This window comes from Bacillus rossius, chromosome 3, assembly GCF_032445375.1.
Source record: "Bacillus rossius redtenbacheri isolate Brsri chromosome 3, Brsri_v3, whole genome shotgun sequence".
NCBI classification, from domain to species: domain Eukaryota; kingdom Metazoa; phylum Arthropoda; class Insecta; order Phasmatodea; family Bacillidae; genus Bacillus; species Bacillus rossius.
Window position 1 is genome coordinate 68,324,433 of NC_086332.1, and position 12,149 is coordinate 68,336,581.

The 12,149-nt window shown below is 35.3% G+C and overlaps 1 protein-coding gene across 2 annotated transcripts in view; it reads left to right on the top strand.

Moving 5' to 3' along the window:
- Positions 1-12,149, top strand: part of LOC134530849 (serine/threonine-protein kinase ULK2) — a 90,741-nt gene that overhangs the window by 2,192 nt on the left and 76,400 nt on the right. For both annotated transcript variants that reach the window (XM_063366103.1, XM_063366104.1), the window contains exons 2-8: positions 2,131-2,223; positions 7,758-7,808; positions 7,902-7,934; positions 8,301-8,337; positions 8,425-8,475; positions 10,750-10,875; positions 11,294-11,367. In XM_063366103.1, the coding sequence (XP_063222173.1) occupies positions 2,131-2,223; positions 7,758-7,808; positions 7,902-7,934; positions 8,301-8,337; positions 8,425-8,475; positions 10,750-10,875; positions 11,294-11,367 (465 nt within the window). The remainder of the gene's footprint in view (positions 1-2,130; positions 2,224-7,757; positions 7,809-7,901; positions 7,935-8,300; positions 8,338-8,424; positions 8,476-10,749; positions 10,876-11,293; positions 11,368-12,149) is intronic.

The following is a 12,149-nucleotide window of genomic DNA, read 5'->3' on the forward strand; positions in this document are numbered from 1 at the left end:
ACAATTTTAGAATAAATAGTATTCTGTTTTAAATTATGTATAAGAATTACTATGAATAGGCTATTTATTAAAATTTGAAAAATGTGCCCTTACCTGCAATCTGCATTACTTATTTAATTTTATATGCCAATATTGTTTCTGTTCTTAATCCTTTATTACTGTTCTCAGACATATTTCCTTATAACTGGAATAATTTGTTCTATTTTATTTAATATTTGCCCATAAAGAAAGTAGTACTGAAGTGCTCTCTATGACTGTTGGTAACTGTGCTATACTGCAAACAACAGTCCAGGTGACATTTTAGATTAACTTTTTAGAAGTTTATTTGCTGATGACAACATACGAGGGGGGACTCAAAAATAACAGGAATCGTAATGTTGTATATCATGTACATGTAGCACCAGTTTTTACCGTTATGGAGCTGTTGTAGGACCTCTCCTGAGTCAGTCTGTCAAGTGGCATCACCTGAAAATGAGTGTGGTTTCTCTGTCAGTTCTGTGTGTGTCTTTAGTGCACTCATGGCATGAAAAAATGGCAGAATCTCACGAACCACGTGCAACTGTGATTTTTTTTTAAATCAGAAATAATGGAGCAAAAACCTATTTAAAGAAATTTATTTAGGGTAAATTTTGTTTTGCCCTCGGCATGGTTTTGTAATCAATGTAACGCTGATAATTTAATTATATGAAATACTCTTACAGTACATAGCTATTTCATAATTGTTTTGTGTTGATAGACTTTTATTCCTTTCTTTGTGTGTCAGAAGAATTCAAAAGTTAGATATAAGAATTAAAAAAATATGGGTGCCTGTACGTGCGTAAGAAGTTATACTTCTTTGGCATCATTAAAAAATAGTTTTTAATTGCATGCAAATAATTAATTACAATAAAATAATAAAAGGGCTGGAAAAAGATAGTGACAAACAGTCAATAAAGTTGTTTAAATTTGAAAAATTAAATAAATAAAATTTAGAGAATAATAAATATATAGGCCTATGACATAATATGTACTAAATATTATAATATTCTTAATTTTAAATATTTATTTTTGATTATTTAATATTTTAAAAGAAAATAAATAAATTTAATAATAAATATTAAAATTAATTTAAGTTTATTCATTTTTTAAATATTAATTATTTAATTTAATGAAAACTTTTTGATAAAAATGAAAATGAATATTAATTTTCATTTTTATCAAAATGTTTTAATTAAATTTGTTCATTAGTTTTTTTAATATTTATTATTTATTCACTTTAATAATAAATATTAAAAATTAATATTTTAATTTGATGTTTGATTTTAATTTTATCACAAATTTTTTATTAGATGTTTTATTAAATTCATTTCTTTATTTTGTAAATATTAAATAACCAATAATAAATATTTAACATTAATAATCAATAATATTTAGTATTAATTATTTTAAATAATAATATTTTAATTTATATCAACAAATAATACATACTGATAGTTAACCTCAATTATATTGGAGCACTTGAAAAAGTATATAGGTAAGCACAATTTTTTTTACTAATATTTACGAATAGTAAGTAATATTAATCATAATATTCATTTTAAATCACTACTGAATATAATTTACTAGCACATATATAATTTGCACTTATATAAAACTAAAACACGTGTTGTGAATGTAGAAACTAGAAACATGTGGATAAATATTATAAATATGAAAACAGTGTTCAGAGGCGACGAGCGTGCCAACATGCGCGACTAATAGAAGTTCTATTTCTATTTTGTTGGTAGCTTTTTTTCGAGACTTAATGAGCGGTTTAGCGGGCAGCTTCAACCTGTTAATTTTGTGTACAGTGATGCATGCGCATCTTTAAATTTCACTATTATTTTTTCATAACGTGCCTAAAGAAGTATAACTTCAAAAAAAATATATATATATATATACCTACCTATTTTGAACCACGGCCCTTCAGCATATTTACCGCGCAGTGTAACCACTGCTCTGACAGAATGTTACGAGGAAAATGTGTTTTATATTTGATGCAATGTTTTGTTAAGAGTCCTCTCTTCCATAAAAAGAAGAAAAATTCTTCTTCTCCATATTTTTTCACTTTTATTGTTGTGTGTGATTTAACTGTTTGTCTTTTGTTTTCAGAACCCAAGTTACGTGGTAGCAATAAAAAGCATCACAAAGAAAAATTTAGCAAAGTCACAAAATTTGCTTGGAAAAGAGATCAAAATCCTGAAGGTAAGATTATTATTATTTTTTAAATAAATTTTGGCCCTAATAGTTACTGCATGTATTGTATCTCTGAACAGAATTTAATGTTTTGCCGGTAACAATGTACCTAATGGGTTTATGCATGTTGCATTATGGGTAGGGATGGGCCAATCAAAGCTATAGTATTATGCAATTGAGGAATAAGATTTTAAGAGAGTATTCATGGAAGCAATATTAGGAATTACATCACCAGCATCTGTTTAGTTAATATCCACGGCTGATGCCACAACCACGGTGGGTTGTTTCACGGAGGGGAGGGGGGGAGTCATGCACCTTCCGCACTAATAATTAAATGTCTTCCCCCACCAGCCAATAATTGTGTGGTATAAATGATTATACACAATATTATGTGGTTGTACTACTAGTAAACCTTTAGGTCGATAAAGTAAGCTAAGGGTTAGGATGGTATTTTAGTAAAGGTTGGTGTAAACAGACATTACCACCGAGACGTTGGCCATCCACATCAAGTGACTAAAATACATACCTTCTTACAGAGCCATAAAATAAAATGATGTTTTGCGTCACAGTTAGGCATAGATGATATCTCCATGATCGCAGTGGATTGCAAACTTGGCTACATACAGACACGGTGCTCATAAGTGTGTCATGTCGGAAAGTGGTCTAGAACCCACTACCCCCTTCACATAAGTGTGCAGCCTCAGCAATTACTGCCACTAAGAACCCATTGCATACTAAACCCTCTTTCAGGTTTATGTAGGCATAGTACCAAAGTCTGTTAAAATGCTGACTTTTGCGAAAATAGTTGTGTTACAGATAGTTGAAAATAATCATTAACACAATTTATTAAACTGATTGTGAAATTATAATTTAATTTTTGTGCAAATATTCATGTTGAACTACGTCAATAAAATATAAATGAAAAAGGAAAATCACAATCTAGTTGCTTGCCTGAGGCAGGGTCTACATGGATGGAATGGGGCTGATACTCATATATATATGAGCCAACTGCCCTACCCGAGGGACAGACCTGTTGTTCTAGCCAGCCTGAAGAATATGTGAGATAAGATGGAGTTTGGACCAGTGATGGAATGAATTGGTGGGTGAAAAGGAAGTGCCTTGAGCAAACCCACAGACCACGGCAGCATCCGTCCGATGCATTTCCCACATTGCGATAATCCGTGTTCAGTCCTGCCGGGCATCAAATGACGATTGCATTGGTTGGAGGCGAGTATTCTAATTACCCACTATCATGCCTCCCGCAGATAAAACATGAATAAACATCTAAAAGTGTACGTGTACATAAAATAATAATATACCTTGTGAAGTTTCTTCAATAAAACCACTGATATAAATAATACATCAAGAAATTCATAAGTACGGAGAATAAACTTCAATGCACTCAAGTGCTTATATATGTAAATGAGGACTTAATAAGGTAGACATCAAGGAAGTATCACGCCTGTTTATCGCAATAAATGAATATAGGAAGTTACTGTTTGTGACTTTGAACTAAAAATTTTATAATAAACTTAATGGATGCAATTTTGGGCAGGTGGAGTAAAATTTACTTTTTAGGCTTCAACTTTATTAGTGGGAAATAATTTATATTTTATCAGTTTATTACAGTTATTACTTTTTATGTAAGAAGTTGGTTTCCTCTTTCCAAATACTGGTAGCAGGCATATTAGGCTCTACAGATGGCCTGTTTTTTAAATACAAGTATGTACATAGTAGGGGTCGACCCAAGTGGAAAAGATCCGGTGGGTTTCTCTTGAATCTCCTGTTCTCGCATTTTGTCGCTGCTCCATTCATCCTTGGCTTCTTCTTGTTTCCTACTCATAGTGACTGAAAAATGTTGATGGAAATGGCAAGTGTAGAAAAAAACTATTTGGAGGAGTGGGAGCCTGCTTAATGACCTTGATGTCTACGAGAAATTTAACATTAATCAATTCATTCCATATACATAGTAACTCCCTACAATCCGCATTAATCAAAGTGAGGTACTGTGAATGATAAAAAAAAATATTCCAGCTAATTAAAAACTACTATTAATTCAAAATCACAAATTATCCGTTCTCAAGCCCAATGCGGAGTCGACGTGGTGAGCGACGACACAGCTCCGGTACTAGCCTGGACAGCTGGCAGAGTTTGGGTAGGCCTCCACCGGACCACGGGTTCACTGGGTGATTGAGGGGTGCCAGTGAGATGTGGGAGAACTGGGTAGGCGCCAGCAATGCTGCATTTTTGAGCTTAGGGATGCAGCCACTTGTCTGGTTAGCTGAGTGAGGCAGGGGGGCTGCGGTGGTGTCTATGCTGGGATGGGTAGCCTCAGCCCCTGGACATAGCTGCACCTCTGACACCTTTCCGGTTTGCGTATGCGGCGTGATCCGCATCCACGCCCGTGGGGGCCCCGGGGCGGCAGGGCCATTAGGCTAAGAGCGCCGGGTAATAAAAGAAAAGAGGGGGGAAACCCCTGTGTCATGAAATCATGTATTTTATTGAAGTATTTTTTAAAGTATTGCAAAACCTTTTTTATAAGAGTGTACATTCGACAAAAGTCTACAAAATTAAATAGAACTTAATGGCTAAACTTGCAGTCTCTACTTAAGTCCTCTGTTCGATCATCTATTGGATGTGTCACCAACCTAATCATATTCACATCTGTACGATTGTCTTGATTATTTTACGAGTGATTACAGTAAAACATTTTTTTTTTTTTTTTCACATTTAACAGGAATCCAAGAAAATTATTGAAAAATACAGTTAAATGAAAAATAGTGAACCTAATGCATTTTTTTACAACCATATTAATTTTAAGATTGAAAAGTGTTTTGTTGATGAAACTGATTATACATAAAAATAGAAAAGAGTATTTTTAAAAATTTGTAATCATAATTTTGTATTGTTTTATTTAAAAAGCATGTATGTACTATGTTGCAAAAACAATACAAATTTCTCAATAAGCCTTCTTGGCTTTATTCAAGTTACACTCTTCTAATGAAAAGTTTCCCCACTAGCTGTATCTATTGGTAATAAATAGTGAAAAATAAAAAAAATAATAAAAATATTTGATTTAAAACGTTGAATATCAAATATTTTTTGAATACTCGCAGACCTCTACAGGAAACCAGTGGGTTCTAAAATTTGTTCTCATTCCCAATCAGTGCATTGTGGCTGCTCCACTTCACAGTTTCAGCTCTTCTGTCTCTTATAACCTGAAGATATTTAACTCAAATTGCTTCTTTCTTAAGATGTACAATCTGTGAAAAAGTAATCAAAAAAATTTCCAAGTCGGAGGCCACAGTGACAAATACAGGATTGTTAAGCTCTAACTCTCTGTCGACTAGCAGATAAAAGAACGGAGAAAATTCATATAGCAGAACCAAGTATTTTTTAATGTGGCATACAGAAAACTTAGACGGTTACAGTTCCAGTGTCAGATTGATGCTACAAAAGTGCTGTTTTGTTTGATAGGGTTTTACGTCACACTGTTACGCACAGAGGCTTATGGTGATGGGAACTCTGGGATTTAAGTTGGCTCCAAACCACTTGAGTCCATGTAAATTTGAGTCGTTTCTTGGTGTTGGGTTTTGGATCCTATACTTTCGTCACATGAGCGAGATGCGTTAGCAATCTCAGCCGTAGAGGACCTTAAATAGTTCTGTACTTCAGAGGTATAGGACACCATGTCATGAAACTGTAAGTTTTTGACTTTATTTTTTATTTTTTTTCAAGTTTTTTGTAAGTAATAAAAATAGCTTCAGATACTGAAACACATTATTCATGGACATATTTTTTTAAGAAAAAAATTAATATTTTCAAAATAATGTTTACATATAAAAATTTCACTTCAAACATTATGGTATCAGTGCTCTAATACCAATACATAGAGCAATGAATGTACACCATGGACATGGTGCCAACTATATTTCATAAAAAAATGAACATGGTATCCTATACCTTCCGGGTATAGAGTTGTAAAATAAGTTTATCAGAAGGCACTCATATATTCTGCTCACTTAATGTAAAAAGGAATCATCTTGGAGGAAATCAACAGTCTATTTGTGTTTGTCCATGCCTTTAACTCAGTGTATTTACAGGTCATAAAAAATGAAAAGTAAAAAAAAAACTGAATGGCTGGTCACGAAAGTCACATATAAGTCCTGAAATAAACAGTAACGGTGCTAAAAGTCACTAAACATTATTATCCATCAACCTTTTGCTAACTTGCATTTTGTTTTTTGATGCCTCACTTCATTTTATAGTTGCACATTAAATATAAATAGCTGGAGTCTGACCACGTAAATCATGTGAAAATTATCTCTGAAAAGGTTTTATCTTTCTAACCTAAAAATCTGTATGTTCCTGCAAATAGCAGATAAATTTCATAATATGTTTAAAATATGCTTTATTTATATAAACTATTCTGTGATTTAAATAGTTCTAAGAAAATACTGTTACGATTTACTGCGGGTATGTAAAGGATAGCCCAATTAAAGATTTTTATCACACACAGTTTTATTTATTGCCACTATTTACATTACTAGCTAATAATCTAAAAATGCCAATTAATCAATTGTACTTAAAAAAAATGTTGCTTCCTCCAGTCACTCGTTTCTCACAATCCACACACCTCGCTGGGCCGCACCTCTGGCGCAACTCGCCGCAGCACCCCTCGTGGTCCTCCATCGCAGGACTCTGTTGCCGCACTCCGCCGCCGCTGTCGCACTTCCCCTTCGCCGAGATCCCACTTGACGCCTCGCTCGAAACTTCGCTTGGAACTCCGCCGCGCCCGAGACACTATCGCCCGGAACCGAACTCTTCGCCCTGGAACCTTCATTCAGGGACTTCGCCACTCTATCGCCCGGAAACTCCGCCGCGGGAAAACTCCCGACTTCACTCTGAACTCCACTGACTCACTCCGGCCGGCATCCTCGGGCATATATATAGGCCCCGGTGCAATTCCAGAACTCACGAGAGCGGCCGAGGCCAGTCGCATCATTCCGCACCGACATGACGATAGAAATCTCTCGAAACACGTGTCGGCGGCTCGCGTAACTCCCAGCTGTCCGGTGTCATTTACGTGTCAAAGGCAGGGCACCGTGCGGGGAGTTGGTGGGAAGGAGGGGGGGAAAGTGACAATCCTTGTTATCTTCCAGGCGTGCGCAGTGCATCTCATGTTGCGGCAGCCGCCAGCCAGCTCTGCACCTGCACATGTCCCGGCCTTGCTCACATTCGTAACAATACTATTAAAAGGTCCTGAAATTGATTTACAAGGTATCTGCAGACATCCTGTTAAGTGATTGTCTGCACACATTGTACAGTAACAGGTATCCTCAAATATGTATACAAACAAATAAAGATTTAATATGTAATTCTTACTAATGCAAAATCATATCAGTAACTTTCGCCATGCCCCTTCCACTACTTCCGTAGTCAATATCACTACTTTTCTGTGACTGGTGTCTCTTATGTGGCTGGTTATTTCCTAAGACATATCTGCAGTGGTGCATCATATAACATGGATTTCTCTTGTCCAGGAGCTCACAGAACTGCATCATGAGAATGTGGTGGCCCTTCTGGACTGCAAGGTAAGAAATTCTTCAGTACCCTGCCTCTTGCATGACTATTATTTTGTCTGCTTCTGTAACTAATTTTTGCTTTTTTTCCCCCCCTCCCCACAGGAAACATCTCACAATGTCTTCTTGGTCATGGAGGTGAGTTCTGTTTCAACTTGTGCTAAAAACTATGCCTAGTTGCATTTACCAAAAGGAGATTTAAAAATAATTAAGTCTGTACAGGAAATAATATAACTTATCATTGCCAAGTGTTTCTGAAATTATCATTGAGTGCATACATTTTTAATTTAAGTGGTTTTAGTAGTAGAAGAATAATAATTATCACTTTTATTTGTATGGCAAAGGATTTGTTTGTATGCTAGCAATGTTGGTGGGAAGCAAGTGATACGTGAGAAATAATCATCATGCAGTTGACTTGTTAATGCCAGCCAGTGGTGTGGTAGTGGTTCTGGTGACGGGCAGGGAGGCAGGGATGTGTGCTCTACAAGTGCGTGTTTGTTGCAGTTTTGCAATGGAGGTGACCTGGCGGACTACCTGGGAGGTAAGTGCTGCTCCTCATGCGTGCTGTTGGCAGTGTGTGTGCCCGCGTGGATGCGTTGCAGTGACGGCGGTGTGTTGTGTGTTGCAGTGAAGGGGACGCTCAGCGAGGACACCATCCGTCTGTTCCTGGTGCAGCTGGGTGAGCATTTCTACCCACACCTGTCCAGTGCTTGGCTCTGCCTCGCAAGGAAATGAGGGGTGGGAATGAGGACAGGGTCACTGTGGTTGAGTAATCAGCTCACTCGCCTCCCGTTACGGTGATTCGGGTTCTTTTTCTGGTCTAGATTTTTGGAAGTTGCTGATGTTGCTGTTACTTGGTAGGTTTTCTCAGGGTTCTTCCATTTCCCCCACCAATTTCATTCCATTGCTGTTCCATTTTATTTTTTGGCCTCTCATTTAATGACTTTATTGCTGACAAAATCTCACCTCTAACTAATTACTGTATTTCCCCTAAAATAGTGCTGCTCTGAATATATAGCGATCCCAAACTTTTTGGTAATGAGTTTTTTAAAAAGACTTTATGAAGTGAAAATTACAATTCTTTTCAAGTACATAGGACGTAAAAAAATTTTAAACTGGTAATTTATTCTCTATTTACTTAAACTTTTCTGGTGTCGCTTTTGTCACTAGAGTTATTTACATGGCCTCTTTTGAAACACCAGGCTGCAGTTAAAAGAAAGAAAACATTGTTTTTTTATGATTAGTTCAAAAGCAATTTTTCAGAAAGCTTTATGTTTATATAGGATACACTGGAAGAAGCTAGGTTATCTCTGAGCAGTGGATTAGTCTTTTGCCACTCATACATCTTCAAACAATAAATTATTTCACTGCCACTTAATATTTTAGCATCAGTTGCATTCAAATGTCTTCTAGTGAATTATTTGCTCAATATAGATAAAATAAATATTTCTAGGAAATGGTTTGACAGTGATGTCTGAAGTTCAGTCAAGATCAATTCCAAGTAGTACTGCAAAGAGTTTTTTTAAGGACGCAAATTTTGTTTAGCTGGAGTGTTATGGAAGATTGTAAATCCAAAATTTGCATTTGTTATTGACATTATGGGATCAGTGATGAAGTAACTTGTTAGCAGTAATTTCCTCACATTCCTTTAGTTTTGGCATACATTTAACTTTTGTTTCAATAAAACAAATCTGCCAAATAAATTGAAGGATTCTTAACAATTTTGATAAACACGCTGTGTAATGTGATTACTTAAGAAAACAGTTTTTGCAAAACGTCTTTATAACTTGTGGCCATGCTTGGATTTTATTTCGTTTTCATAAAACAATTTCTGGACAGGAAAAAAAACTTTCAGTATCAGTATACCAAAATTTACAGACACTTAGTTTTAATTAATTCTTAAAGTTGAGTATTTTTTAACTGTGTGTAATTATGATTGTGGTTGCAATGTGGTTTTGATTCCAAGCTAGTCTGATTATTTAAAACAATTTTTGGGTTTCCTCCATTAAAATACCAAAGTCCTTGGGCTGGGGGAAATAATATTGGTTATATCCCCAAAAATTTCCACGAAATAGAGTTTAAGCTTTGCTTTTGTAGTCACACCAAGAACTTTTTTTTGTAATTATTTTACGTAGTTTCTCCTACATTTTTCGTAAAATTAAAGTTTTTATGCCACCAAGTAAAAAATAGTAATTTGTCAAAAAAACTATTCAGAGATTACGTAAAATAGGTTACCAAAACATAGCCTTGCCTTGGGCTTTATATTTAGGGAAGTTTAGCCCCACTATCAAATATATTTCTTTTTACCTGTGTTAAACGTAGTCTGTATTTTGGAGATTTTTCTCTCGTTAAATTTCCACAATGTTTTATTTGAGTGGTGTTGATGGAATACAAGATCGCTTAACATTGCACTTCTTCAGCAGAAATACTTATTTGCAAGTAACTTAAAAAATTGTCATAATGAACACATAGTTTTTGATACAAGACTTGTTAAATTGTATGAATTCCGCTACTTTTGTTTATTTGTTCCCTTTACTTTTAAGCAACTTAGTGTAGGCACATTCACCGAGCCAAGGACACGTGGATTTTTGATGACTGAAAACCTGAGATTGAAGGGAAATCTGGTGCAACAGAGGCTAGTTTTTTTAGTTTCTAATTGTATTGTACAGATTCGAGCATGGACGCTCCAGTTCAGTCCAGTGGAGAGTGTGCTGTACCTATCCGTTTCCTGCAACTTCTATCACCCATGTGTCCGGGGGGAGGGGGGGGGGGTTAGTAAAAAATTGAACTGCATGCTGTGTGATTGTCTCAAAATAAGTCAAGCATAAGATAAAATTTTTTTGCAGTTTGACAATGAGTGAGGGAGTGAGGAAGGAAGTCAAAGGGGTGGGGGAAGAGCGGTAGAGAATGAATGCGTTGGGCAATTAGCTGAGGCGTGGCTTGCACTGCACAGCGGGGGCCATGAGAGCGCTGCATGCCAAGGGCATCGTGCACCGTGACCTGAAGCCACAGAACATCCTGCTGAGCCACAGTGGGGGCAAGGCGTGCCCGCAGCCCCATGAGATACGCCTCAAGATTGGTGAGTTCATTCGCCACTTGCACCACTATTTTGACTTCGTAATATCTAAATGTGATAAAAAAAATAAATTGAAACTGAACTGGGTGGTACATAATTTTTTTTTAAATCAAAGTAAATTTACTTTATGAAAGTGTAAGACATAATTCATATCAGTATTATATACACACTTTACAGTTATTTTTTATGTAATATTATTTGCTTGTATTATATTTTAATATATGGAGTTATAAATGGACGTTTTTATATTGTGTTGTGTGACTGTTTACATGTTCTATATCTCTGAGTGTTTGACTCTATGTGGGATCCACAGAACACAATAAATAAATTAAGAAGTAAAATTGTTTCAGATTAAACTTAAAAGTAAAGTAGTTTAAATAGGGTGTGTTGTGTATGCAATTATTTTCTCTGTGTGTGGCAGCGGATTTTGGGTTCGCAAGGTTTCTGCAGGATGGGGTGATGGCAGCTACGCTTTGTGGCTCTCCTATGTACATGGTGAGTTGTTTGCAGTAGTGTATCCTTTTTATTGTCTTTGGATAGTTGGATACTTAATTTCAGTCTCTGTTGGTTTAGTCAGTTAAATTCATTTTTGACTTTTCATTAATTTTTTGTTAGTTTTGTGTGGCATTTACACGTAAATAATTTTTTTAATGTGCATTTTAATGTGTGTTGTAACATGTTTGATCAGAAAAAGTGTGTTTGTTTACGTAAAACAATAAGTATGAAATTTCTAGGTTATTTTCCCCTTCAACTTCATGGTTTTGATGCTACGTATGTATTAGGTTGTATTATTTTTGTAATTTAATTTTATAAAAAAATTAACATTTTTATGTTTTGTGTTAGTAATACCAACTCCATTCAGAAATCTCTGTAATCTCCTTTTCAGAGACTTGGGTTTTACAATAATAATGATTTGATAAATTTAAAAATTTTATTTCTCTAATTGGTTCTCAAATCATGGTTATGATTATTTTAGTCATCTAAATATTTTGTAACAATTATGAACCACCATATGTGTCTATTTAATAGGCAGTTTGAGTAAATAAGTGAGAAACAAATTGGTGCACTTGGGATTTACAGGTTTTTTTTGTAGTGTTCATATTCTACATTTTATACATGATTTTCTGCTGTGTATTACCACAAAGTCAGCTCTACTTTTTTGCAGCAATTAATACTCAGAATTTAGTGGGAATCTATCAGGCCACACATGGGGTTTGTCAATTAATAATTTGTGAGATTGTTATGTGAAGGTCCTGCATTATATATAAATAAATATT